Source organism: Carcharodon carcharias, chromosome 1 (genome assembly GCF_017639515.1).
Source record: "Carcharodon carcharias isolate sCarCar2 chromosome 1, sCarCar2.pri, whole genome shotgun sequence".
Classification (NCBI taxonomy): domain Eukaryota; kingdom Metazoa; phylum Chordata; class Chondrichthyes; order Lamniformes; family Lamnidae; genus Carcharodon; species Carcharodon carcharias.
Genome location: NC_054467.1, coordinates 93,003,748 through 93,026,909, shown reverse-complemented (window position 1 = coordinate 93,026,909; position 23,162 = coordinate 93,003,748). Strand labels below are relative to the sequence as shown.

At 41.5% G+C, this 23,162-nt stretch overlaps 1 protein-coding gene across 1 annotated transcript in view; it reads right to left on the bottom strand.

Annotated features, from left to right (window-relative positions):
* Nucleotides 1-6,682: 6,682 nt before the first annotated feature.
* myoz2b (myozenin 2b) overlaps nucleotides 6,683-23,162 on the bottom strand; it is a 41,810-nt gene continuing 25,330 nt past the window's right edge. The window contains exon 6 of the mRNA XM_041192865.1: nucleotides 6,683-9,173. Coding sequence (XP_041048799.1) covers nucleotides 8,939-9,173 — 235 coding nt within the window. The 3' untranslated portion in view covers nucleotides 6,683-8,938. The remainder of the gene's footprint in view (nucleotides 9,174-23,162) is intronic.

Here is a 23,162-nt window from a genome sequence, read left to right as displayed (position 1 = left end):
AACATTCACCATCAAGAGTGACTAAGTAGTTACAGCACTGTTTGAACTGACCAAGTTTAAATGCCATAGCTGCTAGATTGGACATGTGCCAGGTGGTGAATTAAAATACTTGACCTCATCCTCACTAATCTACCTGGCAAAAGCACATCTACCCTGAATAACATTGGTAGAAGTGACCACTACACAATCCTTATGGAGGGAATTTTTTATCTCCACTATGTGGTGTGGCACTCTCACCCTACTAAGTGGGACTAACTAAGAATAGAAGAAGCAGCCAAAAATTGGGCATCCCTGAAGTGCTGTGGTTCATCAACAGCAGAACTGCCATTGTCTAATAACCTGGCACATCATTACCTGTTTGATCACTTCTGGACCTGGGTTTGTCTCCTGGCTTGTCTCCTGCACTTTTACCCTCACCCTTTCCCCTCTCTCCCAGAACCATGATAGGGTCCCCCTTGTCCGAACTTTTCACCTCAGCAGCCTTTGCATTCAAAGGATCATCCTCCGCCATTTCTGACGACTTCAGCATGGTGCCACATCTTCCCCTCATCCACCTCTGTCAGCATTTCCTCCGCGATACCCTGGTCCACTCCTCCATCACCCCCAACTCCTCATCCCATTCCCACGGCATCTTCCCATACAATCGCAGAAAGTGCAATACCTGCTCCTTTACCCCCTCCATCCTCACAGTCCAAGGGCCCAAGTAGTCCTTTCAGGTAAAGCAGCACTTCACTTGCACCTCCTTAAATTTGGTCTATTGTATTCACTGGTCACAATGCAATCTCCTCTACATTGGGAGACTAAACACAGACTGGGTGACCATTTTGCAGAACACCTTCGCTCAGTCTGCAAGCATGACCCAGACCCTCCTGTCACTTGCCATTTGAACACACCATCTTGCTCCCATGCCCACATGTCTGTCCTTAGCTTACTGCAATGTTCCAGCGAAGCCCAATGAGAACTGAAGGAACAGCACCTCATCTTCTGATTAGGCACTGCACAGCCTTCCGGACTTAACATTGAGTTCAACAACTTCAGACCATGAGCACTCTCTCCTCCATTTTGATATTTTAAAAATTTACCCCTTTTTAATCCTTTTTTTATTTTTTAAAATTTATTTTTATTTATTCTTTTTTATTTTTCAACTATTAACACATTCTGTTATTTTACCTTTATGCCACTTTCAGCACCTTCTTCATCTTTAACACTATCATTTACATTCCCTTTGTCTTGTCTTTGTCAATCTTTCCTCAGCTCTCCTCTACCCCTGACATTCTACTTTTCTCCATCTGCTCCATCCTCTCTTAAACAGTTTAAAATCCATCACATTTCAACTTTTCTTTAGCTCTGAGGAAGAGTCACATGGACTTGAAGTACTAACTCTGTGGGCAACATTTCCCCCCCGCCGGAGGGCATGTGCGGGAGTGGGCGCAGACAGGCGGGATCCCAATCAGTGCCCCCGGTTGGGGCATGCTGCCATTTTACGTGGGCGAGCTAATTAAGATCTGCCTAGTGTGACATGCGCCAGGAAGCGCTATGCACTCCCTGTATGGGCGGGGGGAGCCAGGAGTGTGCTCTTTCGCATATGTGTGCGAGATTTCAAACAAATTTTAATAACCTCATGAACCCTCATCCTGCCCATTGATAAGGTTTCATGTTCTTTCAGAAGCCCGCCTGGGCTCCCGGCCTGCCCACCAACCTTAAGGTTGGATGGGCAGGTCCTTTAATCACTTTAATTACTTTTTTAATGGCCTTAATAGGCCTTTGACAGTTCGGCGGGCGTGCATCCGACTTGGCTGCGCACCCACCGAGCTGAAAATCTAAGTGACACGGGGTGACATCGGGATGCACACCCACTGTCACCTCACGTCAGCGAGCGGGCACCACCACCCGCTTGCTGACCGGAAGATACAGCCCTTTTCTCTCTCCACAGATGCTGCCAGACCTGCTGAGTTTTTCTAGCATTTTCAATTTTTATTTCAGATTTCCAGCATCCTTAGTAATTTGCTTTTATCTAGTGTTTAAGGCTTGCCAAGAATAGCACCAGCCATAGCTTAGAATCAGGGATAAACCCAGTGAAGGCTAAACCCATCGTATAAACACATGGCTTCCTCTAAAGCCAAAAGCAACAGACTATAGCCAGAGATAAATAGTCTAATAATGAACTGATCAGAGCATTCATTAAAAATGATGGAGGATAACCAAGCAACTAATGGAGAGATTCCATGAAGATCTCTAACTATGACATTTTCCAGTATGAGAATGCAAGAGCACAAAACTGAAATGTTTGCTAGCATTTTCCACCAAAATTGTTGAGAGGATGAACCTACTTAATCTTCACCTGAGGCCCCCAGCAGCATGGATACCACCAATTTGTTTATTTGATATTGAGTCCTGTGGTTCAGGGTACAGGAAAGTCTAGTAGTTTCTGGTTTTAGTGCTGAAGACCTGTACACCAGAGTTAGCTATGCCCTCTATTCAAGTTGTTTCAATAAAGCTTTGACAATGGCATCTGCCCAACAATGGAAGATTGCTTAGGGATGTCCTATCTACAAAATTACAGGGTAAATCTAAAATAGCCTATTACAATCCTGTCAGTCTCCTATCAGTAAGGTATCATCAGCAGTGTCATCAACCAAAACCTACTCACTAATAACCTTTTGCTGACATTCAATTCAGGTTCTGCTGGAACCACTCAGCTCCAGACTTGTCAGAGTCTTGATTAGACATTGATGCAAAAGTCGACTGTCAGAAGGGAAGTGAGAACAGCTGGCTTGAGTTGAAGGTAGCATTCATCCAAAAATAGCATTAAGGAAGCTTAGCAAAATTGAAGTTACTGATGGTCAAAGTGAGATCCCTTCAGTGGTTAGAGTCGTACCTGGCAAAAAGAACAATAGCTATGGTTGCTGAAAACAAATCATCACAGCCCAGGACATCACTACATAAAATCCTCAAGGACATTTCTGTGATCACCAATCTCCATTTGTTTCATCAATGAACTTCTCTCTGTCTTAAGGTGAGAAGTGAGTTTGTCTGCTTTTGATTCCACAGTGTTCAGCTTCATTCACAACTTCTCTGATAGTCAGCCTACCATTGAACCGGGATAACATCCAAGCTTGTGCTAAAAAGTGACATTTAACAATTATGCCGCATAAGTGATAGGTAATAACCATCTTAATTTAGAGATAGCTCACCTATCTTCCATGAGTTTCAACAGTATCCACCATTAACATTTAAGGGACCACTACAGACCAAAAACATTACTGGACTCATTCAGAGGGTGGTGAATCTTTGGAATTCTCTATCACAGAGGGCTGTGGAGGCTCATTCATTGAGTATGTTCAAGACAGAGCTTGATAGATTTCTAGAAATTAAAGTGTCAAGAGATATGGGGATATTGCATGAAAATGGTGTTGAGGTAGAAGATCAGCCCTGATCTAGTTGAATGGTGGAACAGGCTCAAGCAGCCAAATGGCCTACTCCTGCTCCTATTTCCAATGCTACTATGGACCAGTAACAACACAGGAGCAAAGAGGAGTTTGGATTGTCTGCAGTAAGTGGCTTGCCTCTTGATCCGTCTCTCACCGTCTAAAGGTCAGGATTGTAAACACCTGGATGCAACAAGATCATTGAAGACAAAATAGCTAGGCTGATCAGTGGTCCTGCCACTGGACTCAAAAGCCACCCCTTCTGATATTGGTATACTGTGGCTACTGTATGTATGATTTTTACGATATACTGCAGCAATTCACCAAGGTCAGAGCTTCCTTACTCCTCTAAATACTCTAGGGCACAGAGCAATAATGTTATTACATGGAAAGTCTGAATGCCTCACACCACCCTAACTTGGACACATGTTGCCATTCCTTCATTGCTAGGTTAATTTCCTGGAATTCCTCAACTGACATAAATTTGAGAACACTATCACCAGTAGTTCTCCAGTGGTTTAAGGAGCAGGCCAACAAATATCTTATCAGGGCAACTAAGGCAATAATTGCAGCCTTGCTAGCATCACTGAAATCCTGAGAAGCAAAACAGAAATGATATTATACATGCTTGATCTATCTGAAGCAATTTTTAAAAATTTGCGCACATTCAGCCCAATATGCCAGTAATCATGTTGAGTTTTGAACTGAACAATCTAATTTTAATATTGTATTTAAAAATTTCAATTTTCCGATGCTTGTTTATAAAAACAAACTGTGCTTGTGCAAAATGAGACTTGATAACATTTGCATAAAGTTGGCCTTTTGCACAAACAGAAATGTGAAACAAACCCATCTTACATTCATGCATTTGTGAGTGGATTGTTTTGGATATTTACAGATTCTATTTTTAAGTACCATCATTAAGGCTATTTTGCCCATACAAAACCCAATGTTAAACTGGGAAAATGGTCATCACCTAGGTAGCATGTAGTCCCAGAGATTTCATCACATGGCTCTCCACCTCCAATTTAACCGGTAAATATGCAGTTCTGTCATTGATGGCCTAGTTCCATATGCTAAATAATTTGTGGAAAATGTGCAGGTTTACAGATTTAAAAACACTTTCACAAACCAATTGCTTAATACTGGATGATAAAGGAGCTGTGCCTGTGTGCTTTAAATTCATTTAAATTACAATTTCTGATGTTCTCATGTTTGGGCATGGCATCTAGAAAAGTGATTTTGCAGATTATATTTGTGTGACACATGGACGTGGCACATGGAGATGAGGATTAGCATTGGTTAAAGGAAGATGACATGAGGCATATGTTGAAAATTGATTTTCAATTAAATTTAATGGCTTTGACATTTCTTTGTAATGCATTCTTTCAGGAATTTCAATTTCTCCATGCATGCAAGAAAGATGACCATAAACAGTCACACAGCCAGCATGCATGAGGTAAGTTCTAGTTTTCATTGTGGCTTATAATTATTGGTTATTTTGTACAGATAAATGATTGCCTAACAATATTTTCTAAGGTGAAAAAGGTCTGTAATGTATGGGTATTCACACATTTGTGCACTATACACAAACAATTTTACAAAATGTTATTTCAAATGCATCTTTGACTTAAATGTGCAGCTGTTCCCATTGTTTTCTGCTGCAGCCATTTACTATGTGCCAAGTTTCTTTCTGTGGCACAGAGTGAAGATATGTAAATGTTGGAAGAAAACTTCCTAACTCAGTGGCCGATTGAAAGTTTTGCTGCAAATTTGATACTAAAGCCTGAATTTTTCAGTCAGCTGGCGGGCTTGGCGGGAGTGGTGGGGGCGGTTGCGAAGCCGACCACCACCCACGATTGGGTCCGCGCCGCCATTTTACCATGGCAGGCCAATTAAGGCCCGCCCAGCATAAGATGCGAGCAGTAACGCTCAGCGTTACCTGTGTGATCGGGCGAGGAGGGAGAGTCGGGGCCAGCGCTTGAAAGAGCGCTTCAATCTCACTGAGGCACGGAGTACTTCTGAAATTATTAAACAGATGGATTAAAAATTTATTTAAACATGTCCCCTTCATGTGACTGTGTCACATGAGATGTGACATGTTTTTATATTTAGGAATTTTTAAAAATTTAATTAATAAAAGCTATAGGAAACCTCATCCTGGCTGTGGATGAAGATTCCTAAAAAACGTGAAGGTCGTTTGGGTTTTTTGCCTGCCCGCCAACCTTAATGTTGGACAGGCAGCATTAACAATTACATTAATTACTTCCTAAATGGCCTTAATAGGCTGTTTAAATATCAGCGGGTGCGCAGTCAACTCTGGTGCACACCCGATGTAATCACACGTCAGTTTGTTGGGCCCACCCCCACACCTCGACTGAAAAATTCAGACCTAAATTTTATTTGAGAATAAAATGACCCAGGGGGTCATGAATAACTCTGATGTCGGGGCGTTTGTGGCTCTTGAAGATAAAGCAACAGACCTACAACATGCAAGTTCAACATAAAAAATTCTAGTATACACGATTGGGAAACATAAGACAAAAAAACTTCCAAAGGTAAGGCGAAGGTCTGAAAAAAAAGTGGCCTGAGTTAGCAAATAAAAAGCTGCTAGGCTGAGTGCTGGTGACAAAAGCAGTTAGAACAACAATTAGCACAATCAAAATGTGACTGTAGACCATAGATATTCATTGGAGATGAATTTCACAAACTGATAATCATTCTTCAAATAAAACCCTTCAAAGTATGAAAAAGTTATTGTCAAGAATGACAAAAAAGAGTAAGCTGACTGGAGTATTGAGGCTGCAGTGTGACAAGGATGTTTGGCTTTACTGCAAAATATTTTTTTTTTATACAGCACTTTGTACGGATTGAATATTGTTTAAATTGTGCTACAGCATTAGTTCATGCCTCAGTTCATGACGGCTTCATCGTTGAACTAAAATGATGTATGCTCAAGATCCGCTCCAGGATTTAGGCTTATGATCAAATAGACCAGTCTAGAATTGACGGAGTGCTGCATTGTTGAATGTGCCATTCTATGGGTGAGATTTTAAACTGAAATGTGTTTGCTAATTCAAAAGAATGCTAAAGATCCCCTGATACTACTCAAAGAACAGTAAAGAGGTCTTCCAGTGATCTGGCCAAAATTGCTCCTTCAACCAATTATCACCAAAAACAGCACAGTTGGTTATTTTGCAGGATCTTGCTGTGAATAGAATGACTGTCATGTTTTCCAACATAACAACAGGTGATGCACTTCAAAATAGTTTATTGTGAAGCATTTTAAGAACTGTTAAGAATTGTGATAAATGATGAATGCAAATCTTTTTTTCAATCAATCAATCACAATACCATCTATGATATTTAGATGTCTAAGTTTAATTAGATGTTGGATGCTACAGTTAATAGACCAATCAAATTTGCTGTCAGAAAGCTGTGGAACAGCTGGATAATCTACAAATCATCCCTGCAGGTGGCAGAATGAGGAAGGTCTCGTCTGCAACAGCAGTTAAATGTACATTATCTGTATTCTGAAGTCAGCGATGATGACTCTTTGGAGGCTTCTTCTGATGGAGTGAAATTAGTTATTCCAGTTATTAGACAATGATGATTCACAATACAATTGCACTACAACTTTAGTGCCACAACAAGGAGTCTCACTCAGACTAGTGCTAAAAATCCAGATCTGGGGTCTTATCTAACACTGGAACAAAACAAAATAGCATTTGCAGGGCAGTCAAACTTCAGCATCAGATCAGATTCTGACTCTCAATTTATACTACATTTTTAATGTCAGTGCAAAGCAAAATATGTTACAACTGATGCTACAGCTGTAGTGACAATATAGCTGTGGCCCTGAACTGTGACTGTAGCATCACAAATCAATAATAGTTTCTATTGTTATTTCTGTACATTACATCATTTATCTTTGTTTGTTCACTGTTATAGCATTCCACTATTGTTTGTGTTATTAAGAGATTGTAGTTGGGACAATGATTTGTTATCATGCAATATCCTGTGACAAGTCTTGCAATGTTCACCCTATAATATAACATTACCTGTTGCTCACCAGCACTATAAAACAAACCAAGGACTACAATGAATGATAATTTGAAAGGCAGGGCGGATTGGCTAACTTCCACTATTTGCATGGACACCCTTTTTGGAGTTCTAGTTGGTTTTCCCTCTCATCGCATTATAACTTTAATCAGCAAGTTAATTTTAAAATAACAATATTCTACCATGCTCAGTCCAATAAGAACCAGACATGTTTCCAACTACTTTAGTTGCAATAACAACTGCTCAGGAAGTTGGGAAGGATTCAGCTCACTGGCGCTGTTACAAGAAGATTGTGACTCAGCATTCTGAAAAATATTTGGAAATATTGAGAATATTGGGAAAAAAGGATTGGACTCACAGACTCACATTTAGTAAACAACCCCACTGTCTGATGAGATCTTGAACCATACAAATGAAACAATTCTTAAGTTTAATTCCTGGTCAAAGCTAAACATTCTCAAAGGCAATGGGGAAAGGGAACACAACCTAATCAGTGGATTTGGGAAGAGAAAAGTCAGTCATGCGTTGCATTCCCCTCCCTATCAGGTGACTTCTGCTAGAAGTACTTGACTGTGAATTTTGGATGAGAACGGCACTGAGCTTGGATGTGATATCCTTTTAGGTTGCTAACAGTCATTGTCAAGCCTCATGTTGGTCACTTGATAGCTCATTGCTGTCAGAACAAAGCTCCTGTGCAAGTTGCTGCTACAGGAGAGAGAGAGAGAGAGAGAGAGAAGATAAGTCAGAAGAAGAGGAAATGGGAAAAAATTGAAAGGAAAGTAGGGGAAACAATATTACTCTAGTTCAGAGCTAAATGTCCTGTAGTTTTTGAAAGGATAGACTTTTACATTTTGCCAATAGATAATTTCACAGTTCAATGTTTTTGCAAAATTTGAAACTACAAGATGCTTAGTCAAAGTGCTTTAAACAAAGGACAGGATAAACTATGAGATCATCTGAATACTTTGTAAAATATTGTGAACATCAGTGCTAAGCATAGAAATTCATCAGAAAACTAACTGTGGTGACAAAGCTTTACCGAGTACAATGTTGCTAAAGCAAAGATTTTTCAGACTATTTGAACTTGTGGAGAAAACAAAACATGGACAGAGTTGGTATATTAGTTGGTGTATTTTTTATATTTGATTAAAAACTGGACCCAGAATTTCCTTGGATTTTCTGCAATTGCACCACAGTAATTTTCCCAGAGATGCAGCAGAAACACCATTTGTAAATGGTGTTTCCATGTACTGCCAGCAAAGTATACAGAGGTGAATCAGCAAAATATATGAGGAAGTCAAGGCCTGACTAAAAATTAATCCAAAGTACACAGGGGTTTTTTTGTTTGGTATGAATTATAGCCATAGTCGGTTGAAACACAAAACATTATCTATCCATATTGAAAAAAAAACATGCCTTGGCTGAATAATCAAGAGCACAGTAATATTTTAAAGGTCATCTGTTTCAGGAATGGTTGCTTCCAAAGGCAGGTCATCGAATACTATTGCAACGTTGTTAGATGTCCAACCTTGCGCAGTTCTGTTGAAGCTTGGTCGACCAGCAGTACCATCTTGGAAGACGGGCAACTTGAGCTCTGGTTCCAGTAATGCAAAATCCAGCTTTGGTAACTTGAAATTCATAATTTTGGAAGCTCTGTCAAAACCACCATAAGGAGTTGCAACTCTGTGGATTTAGAAGTGAACAACCAGAAAACAATTAACAGAGAGAGTTTACCTTGCTTAGCTGCACCCTCATGTTGATCTTTTGGAGCATCCTGGGTAGCAACTGTAAGACTAGAAACAACATTACTGGGCTGAAGCTGCAAAGTCTTTTCTTAATTTCACTGGTGTCAATTGAAAGTGCTGGTTTCTACCTTCCTGCGTGCCCTCCATTATGCTGTGATTTTTAGCTCTGAGTGGGACCATGTTAAATATCACAGCCATGTTTCAGATCACAGATTACATTACCACAATAACTGCACTTTAACAATAATACACCTCTGTCTACACCTCCATTGCCCACCAGGACAGTCTGAGGGCTCTCCGCTTCTTCCTGAATAAATGCCCAAACAGCCCCAATCCACCACCACCCATCTCCACCTGTTGAACTTGTTCTCTCATTGAACAATTTCTCTTTTAACTTGTCTCACTTCCTCCAAATAAAAGGTGTTGGTACCTGCATGGATCCTAGTTAAGCCTGTCTCTTTGGGGTATGTGAAACATTCTTGATCCAACCCTACTTAGGCCACCGTCTTCCAACTCTTTTTTCTGGTACATTGATCACTATATTGGTGCCATTTTCTCCTCTCACTTGGAAATGGAAAAATCATAAATTTTGCTTCCAATTTTCATTCTTCTCACACCTTCACATGGTCCATTTCCAATACTTCCTTTCCCCTCCTTGACTTCTCTGTCTCCATTTTTGGGGATAGGCAGTCTACTCATATTCATTATAAGCCCACCGACTCCCACAGCTACCTCGACTACACTTCCTCATACACTGAATGAGAACTGTTTACTGTTAGGACTCTTTTCCATTCTCCCAGTTTCTCCATCCCCGTCGCATCTGTTTTGATGCTACAATGGCAATTTCGTCATTTCTTCCTCTTTCCTCAATCAGGGACTCCTCCACCCCCAACTCTCCAATCACCATTGTGGATAACAGGGCTCTCAACTGTGTCCAACCATGTCCCACACTTCTGCTGTCACACCTTCTCCACCCTCCCAGAGCCACAATAGGATTCCACTTGTCCTCACTTTCCACCCCACCAGCCTCCATATTCAAAGGATCATCCTCTGTCATTTCCGCCACCTCCAGCATGATGCCACCACCAAACACATCTTCCTTTTCCCACCCCTGTCAGCATTCTGAAGGGACTGATTCCTCCGTGATACCCTGGACAACTCCTCTATTACCCCATCCCCTTCCCACGGCACCTTCCCATGCAATCACTGGTGATGTAGCACCTGCTGTTTTACCTCCCCTCTCTTCCTGTCTAAGGCCCAAAGTTCCTAACAGGTGAAGCAGTGATTTACTTGTACTTCTTTCAATTTAGTCAACTGTATTCGCTCACAATGCGGTCTCCTTTACACTGGGGAGACCAGATGCAGACTAGGTGACTGCTTTGCGAAACACCTCCACTCAGTTCGCATGCATGACCCAACCTTCCGGTTGTTTGCCATTTTAATTCACCACCTTGCTTGCTCTCACACTCACATTTCTGTCCTCGGCCTGCAGCAAGTGTGCCTGCGAAGCCCAATGCAAGCTGGTAGAATAGCACCTCATCTTCTGATTAGGCACCTAACAGCCTTCTGGACTCAACATTGAGTCCAACAACTTCAGGCCATGAACCCTGCCACCATTTTGGATTGTTTTTGCCAAATGCCAGTCTGTATCTTGGGGGAGAACTTTCCCCTCCGTCGGGGGAATTGTGTGGGGGTGGGTGGGGTTGGGCGCGGATCTGATCAGCGCCACCGATGGGGTCCGCAACGCCATTTTGCATGGGCGGGCCAATTAAGGCCCGCCCAGCGTGATATGTGCCCGGAAGCGCTGTGCATTCCCTGTGTGGGCGGGGGGTGGATTCCCTGAGCCGGGGCCTGTGCTCTTTCATGCATGCGCATGAAAGAGCACAGAAATCTCCCTGAGGCACAGAGGTTAAGTTTTAAAAATCTAAATGAAGAAAAGAAAAAAAATTAGGATATGTCCCCTCATGTGCCAATGTCACATGAACTGGGACATGTCAATAAATTTTTATAAAAATTTTTATTCAATTTATAAACACTTCATGAAACCTCATCCTGCCCATGGATGAGTTTCCATGAAAAATGCAAAGGCCGCCTGGGCTCTTCGCCCGCCCGCCAACCTTAAGGTTGGACGGGCAGCTCAGTTTATTGGTTTAATTAGTTTTTAAATGGCCTTAACAGACCTATGACATTTTGGTGAGCGCACAGCCGATTCCAGTGTGCGTCCACAGAGCTGAAAATCTAAATGATGCGCGGTGACATCAGGAAGCATGCTTTCAGACAGAGCTGCCCTTTATTCTACCATTAACACCTTCTCTGGAACAATGCCTTGTTCCTTTAGTACAACCATTACCGCTCATTTCGGAATAAAAACAGAAAATGGTGGAAAAACTCAGCAGGTCTGACAGCATCTGTGGAGAGAGAAACAGAGTTAACATTTTGAGTCTGTATGAGCCTTCTTCAGACCACTCACTTTGGCTTTTATTCCATGACATCTTCATCATTTAATCTCCCCTGCCCTCTGACCTATCCCTGACCTCACCCTCCTCCATTTTTCAACAGCATAAACAAATCTCATTTCTACCTGCCTTCAGCTCTAAAGAAGAGTCAGATTGGACTCAAAATGTTAAAGCTGTTTGTCTCTCCACAGATGTGCCAGGCCTGCAGAAGTTTTTTTTCCAGCACTTTCTGTTTTATATCAAAAATACTATATTGTTTGCAAAGCACCTGTAACATCTTGAGGTCTTGAAATGCCATATAGAAAAGCAAGTATTTCCTTCTTTTCAGGCTATCCCTGAGAAATAGCATGAGAGTTCAGATAACCTATTACATATATGACTGAAAGTTGATTTTTACCTCTCGATCCGTGAGTCATGAGATGCAATCAGTGATTAATAGATTTTTAAATTTAATTTCAGAGATTTGGAGGAAATTTTTGCATTCCTTGAGGGTCCCTTGGGGGTCTTACCTGCTGGCTGGAGAGCTGTTGAGAGCCCTGCAACACCTCCTTGTGGGAAGGCCCGCTGCATTAAGTGCCGATCAGGCAGAGGCAGGAAGGTGGTGTAGTCCCCACCTGCCACCCTCCTGCCTAACTAAATGCCCCCCAGCCACCAAACAAGACACAGAGGGCAGTAAATTCCACCCTTTTCCCTACTAATACTAATTCTCTTTGGTACTTTATGATTATGGTGAGTATTTTATGTTGGAATTGTTTAACAGAGAGAAAAGTAAAACCTGCAGGACCACACAATGTTTTAATTATACCAAACCTTCAATTCAAATATGGTATTCTGTTTATAAGAACAATAGTAATACTTGCAGGATATCAATAAAAAGAGATATCAGGAGAGTTAGGTCAAAAAGATAGAATTTAAGCAAGGTCATAAAGATTGAGAGATGGGGTGAGTTTAGGGAGGGAAATCTAGAACATGGGACCTAGATGGCTAAAGTCATGATACCAATGGTAGTGTGAGAAGTAAGTGGGGATGCACAGAAGGCAAATGAATGGAGAGTTCTGGGAGGGTTGTGGTACTAGAACTTGTTGCATAGATAGAGAGGGGTGAGGCCATTAGAGGGTTTATACAAAAGGAAGAGAATTCTCAATTGGAGGCTTACGGGATTCGAATGCCAAATAGGTCAATGAGGATAGGCGTGATAGATGAGTGGGACTTGTGACAGAATGAGATTTGAATGAGCTAAACTTTATGAAAGGTGGATTATGGGAGGCTGACTGGGACAGCATTGCAATGGCCACATCTGGAGGTCAATAAAGGTAAGGTTGAAGGTTTTAGCATCAATTGAGCTGAGGTGGTGGAGTACTGGGCAATATTAAGAGAGGCCAAGGTGTGATTTGGTGATAAGCATCGCACCACCACTGGGGCAGTTTTTGCAAGGCAAGTGATGAAAAGTTATAGCCATGCCACATGATATAAGGAAGAAGCAAGGTAGTGCCAATATTGCCAATGCAATTGTCCACACTAAGGTCATGAATAGCAAGGACTGTTTGCAACTAAAGAGGGAAATGTGAACAGGGGTGGTGATTGTTGATCTGTCAGTAGTATGCAAGGCCTCAGGGGTGTATATTGTAAGTGGATTGGGAACGAGTTGATGAGTTTATCCCCTGTAACCACGGAGTAGAGTATAGAGCAGGTAGGGCTGCTGCTCATAACGAGACCAAGTTCCCTTTGGAGAATGCCAAGAAAGGTACAGAGCATAGCTGTGGATTTAGCTAAGGTGAATACAAGCTTGGAACCATGGTAGAAGAGTAGAAAGACAGAGGAGTAGTGTGGAATTTTGCTAAAGATTGTGAGGATTCAATGTTGCTGAGGCAATAAATGAAATGTAGCATTACTGGATGCTGCAACGAGGAGGAGATGGTGAAGAAAGGTCAGAGGTGACCAAGAGACAGGAATGGGGGAGCAAATAAATGTAATCAGCTTGGGTTCAGAGTGGCAGTCAAAATTCACAAAGGCAGACAGCAATTGTAGAACAATTCAGAGCTATGGAGGAGACACTACCGGTAACTGTTGGTGAAATTATTAGACTAATTACAATTGGAAAAGAGTGAAAGGGCTGGAGATGGTCAAGTTGATGTAGTGGAAGTTGCTAAATCTGGATCCACTTTGGATCTAGCATACCTGCTAAAACCTATCAGAGGCAGTGGTCCAGCAGTGCAGTAATGTGTCAGCCTGTGGTGTGTTATGTACCTTTAAGACAAGTGTTGTAATGTAAGATCACATGATCTTGATACCTGATAGCAGAGTAGCGTGGGCTACCTCTATAGAGGAGCCTTGAGTTAGAGTCTGAAGAGAGAAGACAGAGTTTTGAGTTTTAAGCATACAAGTGTAGCTGCTGAGTTCCTTTCATTAATAAACAGAATGTGTCGCTTCTAAGAACAGTCTGCAGATCTTCTCTGTCTTGACACCAACTCAGTCACCCTGAAACAAGCGTGCAATCCGAATCCTTTAGCCCCAACAAACCAAGGGCACTAGATCCAATGCTGCCTCACACAAAACATGATTTGTATTGCAACCATACCATATTATTGGCATTAATTCAATTTCTTAAAGAAGTAGTATATCATTAAGCAGATGTAACATTAATCTTTTTTTCTGTATGAGCCACTCCAGCACTGAAGATACTGTTTGTGCATGCTGAATTTTACTAGCAATACTAGAACTGGCGAAATAATTGGTCTGCTTATTTGGAGAGGCATGGAAAAACTTGGATTCATCAGGCTGGTCTAAATAGTTACCAAAAACTGAAAAAAATGACCATTCATCACTTTAACAGCTGCAATGATGTGCTCTGGATTTAAATTCTATTTTTGTCTGGTATTTGCATTCAGGCTTTCCCCCAGGAGTGAATTTTGCCAGACGCCGACACATCATTCCACAGAAGGAAAGAAAAACTGTATATGACATGAGAAAACTTCTACCTCAGCTAACCCTCTTGGCTGAAACTGTGAAATCAACAGCATTTTAGGAGATGTCTGAAGATTTAATTATCCTATCTTTCAAATAAAAAACATAACAACACAACTTGGGGAGAATGGAGAAAGGAAATAGGATGAGCCACAAAGCAAAATTTATTTGCAAAAACAACCAATGTTCAATGTTGTCAAAATTTCACTGAAGTGGTGGATTATACTTTTATCATGAGGGGAAATAGCAAATGTATAAGTAAATATATATATATATTATACATACTTTTTTCTCTTAGATGTACCACAGTCACTGAACAATTGTGGCACATTCTTTAATGCAGAGTATTTTACATTTTCTTGTTTTAGACTTTTTGCAAATTTTCCAAGGCTAGCTTTAGGGAAAGAGTTTAATGCAGCAAATTAAATTATTATGCTATTGAAAAATATAGCAATTCTTAGGAAGTCTCCAAAAGCTCTAGTGTTCATATAATTCAGGACTGCTCTTCTGAGATCTGATGTTTTCATTTAAACTTGCAGCTGCTTGGTGGTCAAGTCAAAACTTTCCTCTTGCTTTTTTCATATCCTTGATCAATATCTGATCTTTCTAAAACACTGACTTAAGTATGAAACAACAGCAGGGTGTTTGGGAGGGTCTACACTATTTATAGTGTTGTTGAGAAGATGTCAGCCCAGCAACCGTAAGACTTTGAAATGCATCCCAAAGCCTCTGCATTTTTAAAGACAAAGAAGCAATTTAACTATTCACAGGATAATGGTGCCCAACCTCTATATTCAAGTTCTTGAAAAATGCTGCTTCTTCTCATGAGTAATATAATTTAATTGTTAATTGCACCTCTTTAATTAGCTGAGTCACAGTAAATGAGAAGGCACAGCTTGAGCTAATAGTTTTCATGCAATATTTCAGTTTGGTATTCTAAATTTATTTCTATTAAATATAATAAGTACTATTAATAGTTGTTGGGGTGTATTTAAAATTGAAAATATTCCAATGGATACTGAATATCTACCCTCTGGTAAAGAGAAAAAGAGAAAACACTTTCTAAGATAAGCATTATTAAAATGTTTTTTGTAATACTTCTGTATAATTTTTGAGATACTTGTTTAAAGCTGTATTGTAATTAAAATATACAAATCAATTTAAGTCTTACCAAAACAATTATGTTTTGCTTTCAAGTAAGTAAAGCCTCTTATCATCGTACCTTTCATTAGCTATTTATAAGAATCAACCAACCATTATTTTCTGAGCTGACCTCACCCATCATCAAATTTATAAATTATTGCAGTTTTCATATTTTATTTCCAACTCTAATTTCGGAAACTGTAACCTTTTAAACTAGTGTTTTCTATTTATGTGGTTTGCATTCTATTTTCTGTTTGATATTTTACTTTTAATCACATTGTACATTAATCACATTGATCAACTGCTTGGAATAGTAAGTACAGATCTTGCTTCTTGTCAGCATTGCACTGTAAATCCACAATAGCAGGCCTGATGATTTGGCTGAGATTGAGAAGTTGCTGAGTAGAGAAACCCTTGAAAACTATTTATCAAGAACCTATTTTGCTGCAGCACCGCTGCATTCATGGAGAGAAAGTGGGATTTAAAATAATATTTAACGTTTCTGTGTGTGTTTCAATTTTAAGCATATTAACTCTGATAGGAAATCTGTATTTCGAGGTAGATGTGGTGGAATATTGATATATAATAATTCACTTGATTTAATATAACACAGACAGCAATGACTTCAATGAAGTATGATAGTTGTAAGACTGTTTGTTCATGCATTTTAAAATTCTGAATATCTTTCTCATAGACGCATCAAAAACAGCTGGAGCTGAGACCTACAGTTCAATTATGTTTAATTCCCTTTGACTTGTAAATCTCTGAGATCTCTCGAAAGCATTTATCTGACTGTGATATGCAAGCCCTGAAACCACTGATGGAAGTTGCACTTTGTGTAGTGGATAGTTTGTTAGTGTGTTGACACTCATTGATATTTCCATGATGTACGCAGTACAATGATCCATGTTACTTGCAGTTATGTAAAGCAGTTACATGGTAATGTTAATAAGTGTTCCAGCAGAACATTTAAGTTATTTCCTTTCATTACAGAATAGCACATGTCAATACAAAAACAAAAATAGCTGGAAAAACTCAGCAGGTCTGACAGCATCTGCGGAGAGGAATACAGTTAACATTTCGAGTCCGTATGACTCTTCATCAGAACTAAGGAAATATAGAAATGTGGTGAAATATACGCTGGTGGAGGGGGGTGGGACAGGTAGAGCTGGATAGAGGGCCAGTGATAGGTGGAGGCAAAGAAGAGATTGCCAAAGATGTCATAGACAAAAGGACAAAGGGGTGTTGACAGTGGTGATATTCTCTAAGGAATGTGCTAATGGTGACATTAAGGGTAGAAAGCAGGACAAGCAAGTGACAGATAGCCCTAATGGGGGTGGGGTGGGGGGAAGGGATCAAAATGGGCTAAAAGGTGGAGATAAAATGATAGATCGAAATAAATTTTAAAATAGGCAGAAAAAAAAAATATATTTAAAAAATTATAAATTATTGGAAAAAGGGGGATCGGAAAGGGGGTGGGGATGGAGAGGAGAGTTCATGATCTGAAGTTGTTGAACTCAATGTTAAGTCTGGAAGGCTGTAAAGTGCCTAGTGAGAAATTGAGGTGCTGTTCCTCCAGTTTACGTTGAGCTTCACTGGAACAATGCAGCAGGCCAAGGACAGACATGTGGGCATGAGAGCAGGATGGTGTGCTGAAATGGCAAGTGACAGGGAGGTCTGGGTCATGCTCGCAGACAGACCGAAGGTATTCTGCAAAGTGGTCACCCAGCCTGTGTTTGGTCTCTCCAATGTAGAGGAGATCTCATTGGGAGCAGCGAATGCAGTGGACTAAATTGTGGGAAGTGCAAGTGAAGCGCTGCTTCACTTGAAAGGAGTGTTTGGGCCCTTGGACGGTGAGGAGGAGGGATGTAAAGGGGCAGGTGTTACACCTTCTGCGGTTGCATTGGAAAGTGCCGTGGGAGGGGGTTGAGGTGTAGGGGGTAATGGAGGAGTGGACCAGGGTGTCCCAGAGCAAATGATCCCTTCAGAATACCGCCAGAGGGGTGAAGGGAAGGTGTGTTTGGTGGTGGCATCATGCTGGAGTTGGCAGAAATGGTGGAGGATGATCCTTTGAATGCGGAGGCTGGTGGAGTGATAAGTGAGGACAAGGGGGATCCTATTGTGGTTCTGGGAGGGAGAGGAAAGAGTGAGGGCGGATGCACGGGTGATGGGCTGGACACGGTTGTGGGCCCTGTCAACCACCGCAGGTGGTTAAGGAAGAAGGAAGACATGTCAGAGGAACTGTTTTGGAAAGTGGCATCATCAGAACAGATGCAACGGAGGCGAAGGAACTGAGAGAACGGGATGGAATCCTACAGGAAGCGAGGTGTGAGGAGCTGTAGTCGAGGTAGCTGTGGGAGCTGGTAGGCTTGTACATTTCAATAGTTGAGATATATAATTGAAAATTTTCCAAAGGACTTTATAAATGCAGTTGCTTGTTAAACTAAATATTGATTTTTCTTATGGAGAAGCCCATACCATTATGTTTATAAGTACAACTAAATAACAGAAAATCTCTACCCTACGTTTTATAAAATCCAATGTAATCAGCCTAGTCAATAAGTTTAGAAAGCAACAAGAGCATTTTTTCATTCGTGAGGTTGATCTCACTGTGGTTTGGAACTGATAGCTGTTTTTTTAAAAATGGGGTCATTGTTAGGGTGTTAGCCACTGGACCATGACAAGCAGCATTTTCTGAAAACCACCCAACTACCACCCACATGGGATGTAGCAATAGCCTGACTTCAAGCTAGTGTGAAATCAACCACTCTATCAGAATTCAGCCTTGAAAATCACAGTTTGTCCCCTGAACAAACAAGAAACTTTGCTCCTTAGTATACCAAGTGGATGATCATTCAGATGTGAAAATTGGAACAGGATAACTCTCAGTTCTACCTCTCCACAAAAATGATAACTTGGATTTATATAGCACCTAATGCAATAAAACTTTATTCTCTCCACTACTTTTGCATTTTCAGGCTGCTTGTGTGAATGAGCTGCAATTCCCTCCAGTTAAACACTGAAGGATCTTCAGTCTATACCACAAAATCTTCATTCTTCCCACTGATTTCATGGTCAACCAACCCCACCACTTCACCCCCTAGCCCATGTCTCAGGTTGACACTCTCATCATTCCTTAATGACCTCCATTCCATTCACCAATGTTTAAGCGCAACACTTCTACTGGTCTATTAAATTTGGGATAATCTGATTCCTCTAGATATCAAAATAAATAACCATGGATGGATACAATACTTTTACAAGTACAGGTGGAAAGAGAACTGTCACTAGAAAATATCTTCTGGACCAACAACAATTTCATTTATATAGCACCTTTAATGTAATAAAATGTCTCAAGGCACTCCACAGGAGCATTATAAAACAATATATAACATCAAGCCACATGAGATGTTAGGGTAGGTGAACAAAAGCTTGGTCAAAGCGATAGGTTTTAAGGAGTATCATAAAGGGGGAAAGTGAGGTAGAGAGATGAAGATGTTTAGTGATGGTGTGGATATATGGTATCATGGACATGCAGTAATATCAGTGGACTAGTAATTTAGAGGCCCAGGCTTGTGCTCTGGGAACATGGGTTCACATTCCACCATGGCAGTTAATGGAATTTAAGTTCAATTCATTAATAAATCTGGAATTAAAAACTGGTCTCAATAATGGTGACCATGAAACTATTGGATTGTCGTAAAAACCCATCTTACCACTAATGCCCCTTAGGGAAGGAAAACAGCTGCCTGGTATGGCCTTCATCTGATTCCAGACCCACAGCAATGTGGTTAGCTCTTAACTACCTGCTGAAATGGCCTAGAAAGTCACTCAGTTGTACTGAACAGCTACAGAAAAATCAAAAAGGAATAAAACTGAATGGGCTGGAGCAGTTGAAGAACATGGCTCATCACTACTTCTCAAGGACAATTAGGGATGAGCAACAAATGCTTTGCCAGTCATGTTCACGTCCCATGAAAGAATAAATACAAAAGAAAGAAAGCTTGGCCAGAATTTTCCCATCGGCGATTTGGGGGCGGGGCCTGCTCGCTGACAGGAAAATGATGCGGGATGACGTCAGGAGGAACCCCCGACGTCATCCCGGTCCCTTTAAATTTTCAGGAAGGCAGGCGGACAGCGAAATCAGCTGTCCACCCGCTGACCTGTCAATAGCCAATTGAGGCCATTGACAGGCTAATTAAAGTAGTAAAGATTGCACTTTGACAGATGGAGAATCCACCACCCCCCCCACCCCAGCACAGGAAGCACACAGCACTTCCTGTCAGGCAGGCCACTGGGTGGGCCTGAATTGGCCCACCACTCAAAATGGCGGCGGGCCTCGTTTTGGTGGAGGGGGTCGGCTGTCCACCCCAGCCAAGTCGGTGGGGCCCGCCTGCCCATCAAGGGCAAAATTCTGCCCAATGGCTTTGGTCTTCACAATATTTAATAGTAGGAAATTTCTTCTGCTTCAGTAGTTGATATGGGGCAAACAGCCTGAGAATTTAGAGAGTCTAATGCTTGTATGTTAACATTTTTATTAATACACATTTGGACAGAAGGACTTGGATTAGAACAAATCATGCCTTGTAACAAGAATTTTAAAAATCCAGAAAACTGTGGGCTGAAGGCCCACTGAATTTTAGTTTTTAGAATTTTTCTGTTAAAATGAATAACTTAGGCAAATTTCATTGCAAAAGAACTAAATAATGTAAATGGAGTGAGCACATAACTTTGTAAGGATTGCAGACTTCCACATAGTACAGGGTGCTTTTGACTGCATGTACATCGTATTGTGGATGCTGCATGTCAACTCCACTGTATACTGAAACCACAAAGGATTCTACTACCTCAACTTCCAGCTGGTGTGTGTCCATAGGCAACATTTCATGAGGGTCAATTTCTGGTAATGTGGTGGCAGTCATGATACTTTAATTCTATGGTAGTTCACTGTGCCAGCTGCATTTGAGTCACCATGACAACCAAAGGGTGGCTCCCATGCGGCAAGGGCTATCCGATGATGATACTGTTGATAACTCATTGCACAATCTATGCACATATGGGCAGCATGCAAATAATGAAAGTTATGCTACTGTACAAAATATGAAGGTGCAGAGCATTAATGGGCTGCAGTAGGTCTGTCGCATGCTGCAGAACCTCACAATCATGAAGGGGCAGCCCTTCCCACCAGCAATACAACGAGCAGTGGAGGAGGAGGAGGAAAAAGAGAAGGCAGAAAAGAAAGAGGAAGGGTGAAAGCAACATTTTCAGTCCCTTTTTGCCAAGACTGCCCTGAAGAATACATCCAAGAGTGATACCGATAACTATAGCCCCAATTCCTCCATTTACCTTACCTTGCCTCTGGTAACTGACGAGAACAGCATCCACTTCACCACAATGCAAAAATAAAAGCTACCACAAAATAAACATTCCATAACCAATTTATTAATTATTGAATTCATGCCAAATTGCATACAAAAGTCAACTAATCATCCTTGTGCATTCCCTCAGTGTCAATGCATAGTCTAGTACTCCTAAGGATTGCTCCCCTATGGCTGCAGCATGGCTGGTGGAAAGCTGCTGATTTCAGTGGAGCAGACTTCAGATGGCCTTGCAGGATGATCCCAAGCAACTGAACTGGCTTTGGACTGCACCATCTCAGCATGGAAGGAGCAGCCTGGGCTGGCTGGCTGACAGGCAACAGCAAAGATACTGGAGGAGTAGCAGAGATGGGAGGTCAAATGTTGTCTTTCTGAGAAATGACCATGGCTTTGTGTTCTATGGAGCCACTGTCACTTCCTTGGGGCAGTACCTTAGCAATCTTAGTAATCTGTTGGAGGACAGATTGCTGGACTCTGATGACACCCTGGAAGCCCCTTTGCATATTGTAATTCATAACCACAATAGCAACAGTCTCAGCTTGTATGGCAGCTAGCTGACCTTGCTTAACAGAAATCCAAACTTGCCTTACACCGGGTTGCTGCTGCTTATACTGCAATGGAAGTTTCAACATCAACTATCAGACCCTGCATCATGATTGTGTGCAAATGTGTGCATACAGGGTTAGCTATTACTTCCATGCTGGAATGGATGAGCTCCAAGCTCTGCGCAAAAATCTCAGCCAAGTTGGAGTTGGACTACTCCATGATATTGACTGCAGGCTCTGGCAGGCTTTCCAATGCACCATGCATTTCCTTATGCATACTCAGCAGCGTTCTTCTGCAGGCTGCCCCATTAGAGTCTTCGTCTGAGTTTTCTGTAGCAAAACCTGTGTGTGCCGTTGTCCTTTGGTAAGCTGGCAATCAAACGATGATGCTGTGTCTTCAACATCACTCACTTCTTACTGCTCCTCCACTATCTGACTAAGTTGGGCTTTTTGGAAAAAGGCACAAGGGTAAATTCATGTTGCATGGGTTGTTGGGGGCGGGTGAGGGTTTCATGGGGTGGAGTAAGTAAGAAGGAAATGCTTACACCATCTTCAGCTTGTAAGTTTGAAAAGAGTGTAGAATGAAGGGGAAGTGAGATGTGCGAAAGAAGATTAAATATGAGGATATTGTTATCTTCAATAATTTCAGCTCCGTTGCTGTCCTTGAAATCTGCAATGGGTGCTCCGCTAATGGCTAGCATCATCTCCTCCCTAGATATTAGAACATTTAGGCATGCCTGTCTCCCTCTGCTTAGCTCCTGCTGTCACCAGTTTTGCACCAACTTGTCCTGCAAGAGAAAGCGAAGTGTGTCAGTGAGTGTCGTGCAATCTATTTGATTGATGGAGCTGTCATGATTGGATTGATGACAGTGTGTGTAACCTGTGAGAAATGGGTGTGAGGCTTTCAGCAGTGAAAAATGTGTGAGTGAGATGAAGCATGTGATTGTTAGGTAGGAGTCCTGATGAAATAAAGATTGTTGGGAGGTGAGTGATGGGGTGTGCAGAATTGAGCAACGGCTGAGACTAATGATGCAATTGAAAATGCATTCACTGACCTCGATCACTCATGTGTAGCCATTGAACTTCTTGTGACACTGCTTCCAGGTCATTTAGGCTTAACTTCCATGGCTATGTTTTCCTACTGCCTTTTGACCATGTGTCTGCTTGGCCTCTTGGCCCCTATGGATACAGGACATCTCTCCTCCTTTCCAACTCCTCCACTAAGTTTTCCAGCACGGCATCCCAAAAACTTGGAGCCTGCACTCCCTCCTGTTGTGCCTTTTCCTACTCTTTCCCTGGCCAGATTCTCTTTAACCATAACTCCGAGCACCTATTCCTGCTACATTGCACTTCCTCTTTAAGAGGGACAGGCTGGACAGGCTAATTTTAAGTGGTACAAACAAGTCACGATATTGGCCTCCTGCTGATGCATCCAGCTGAT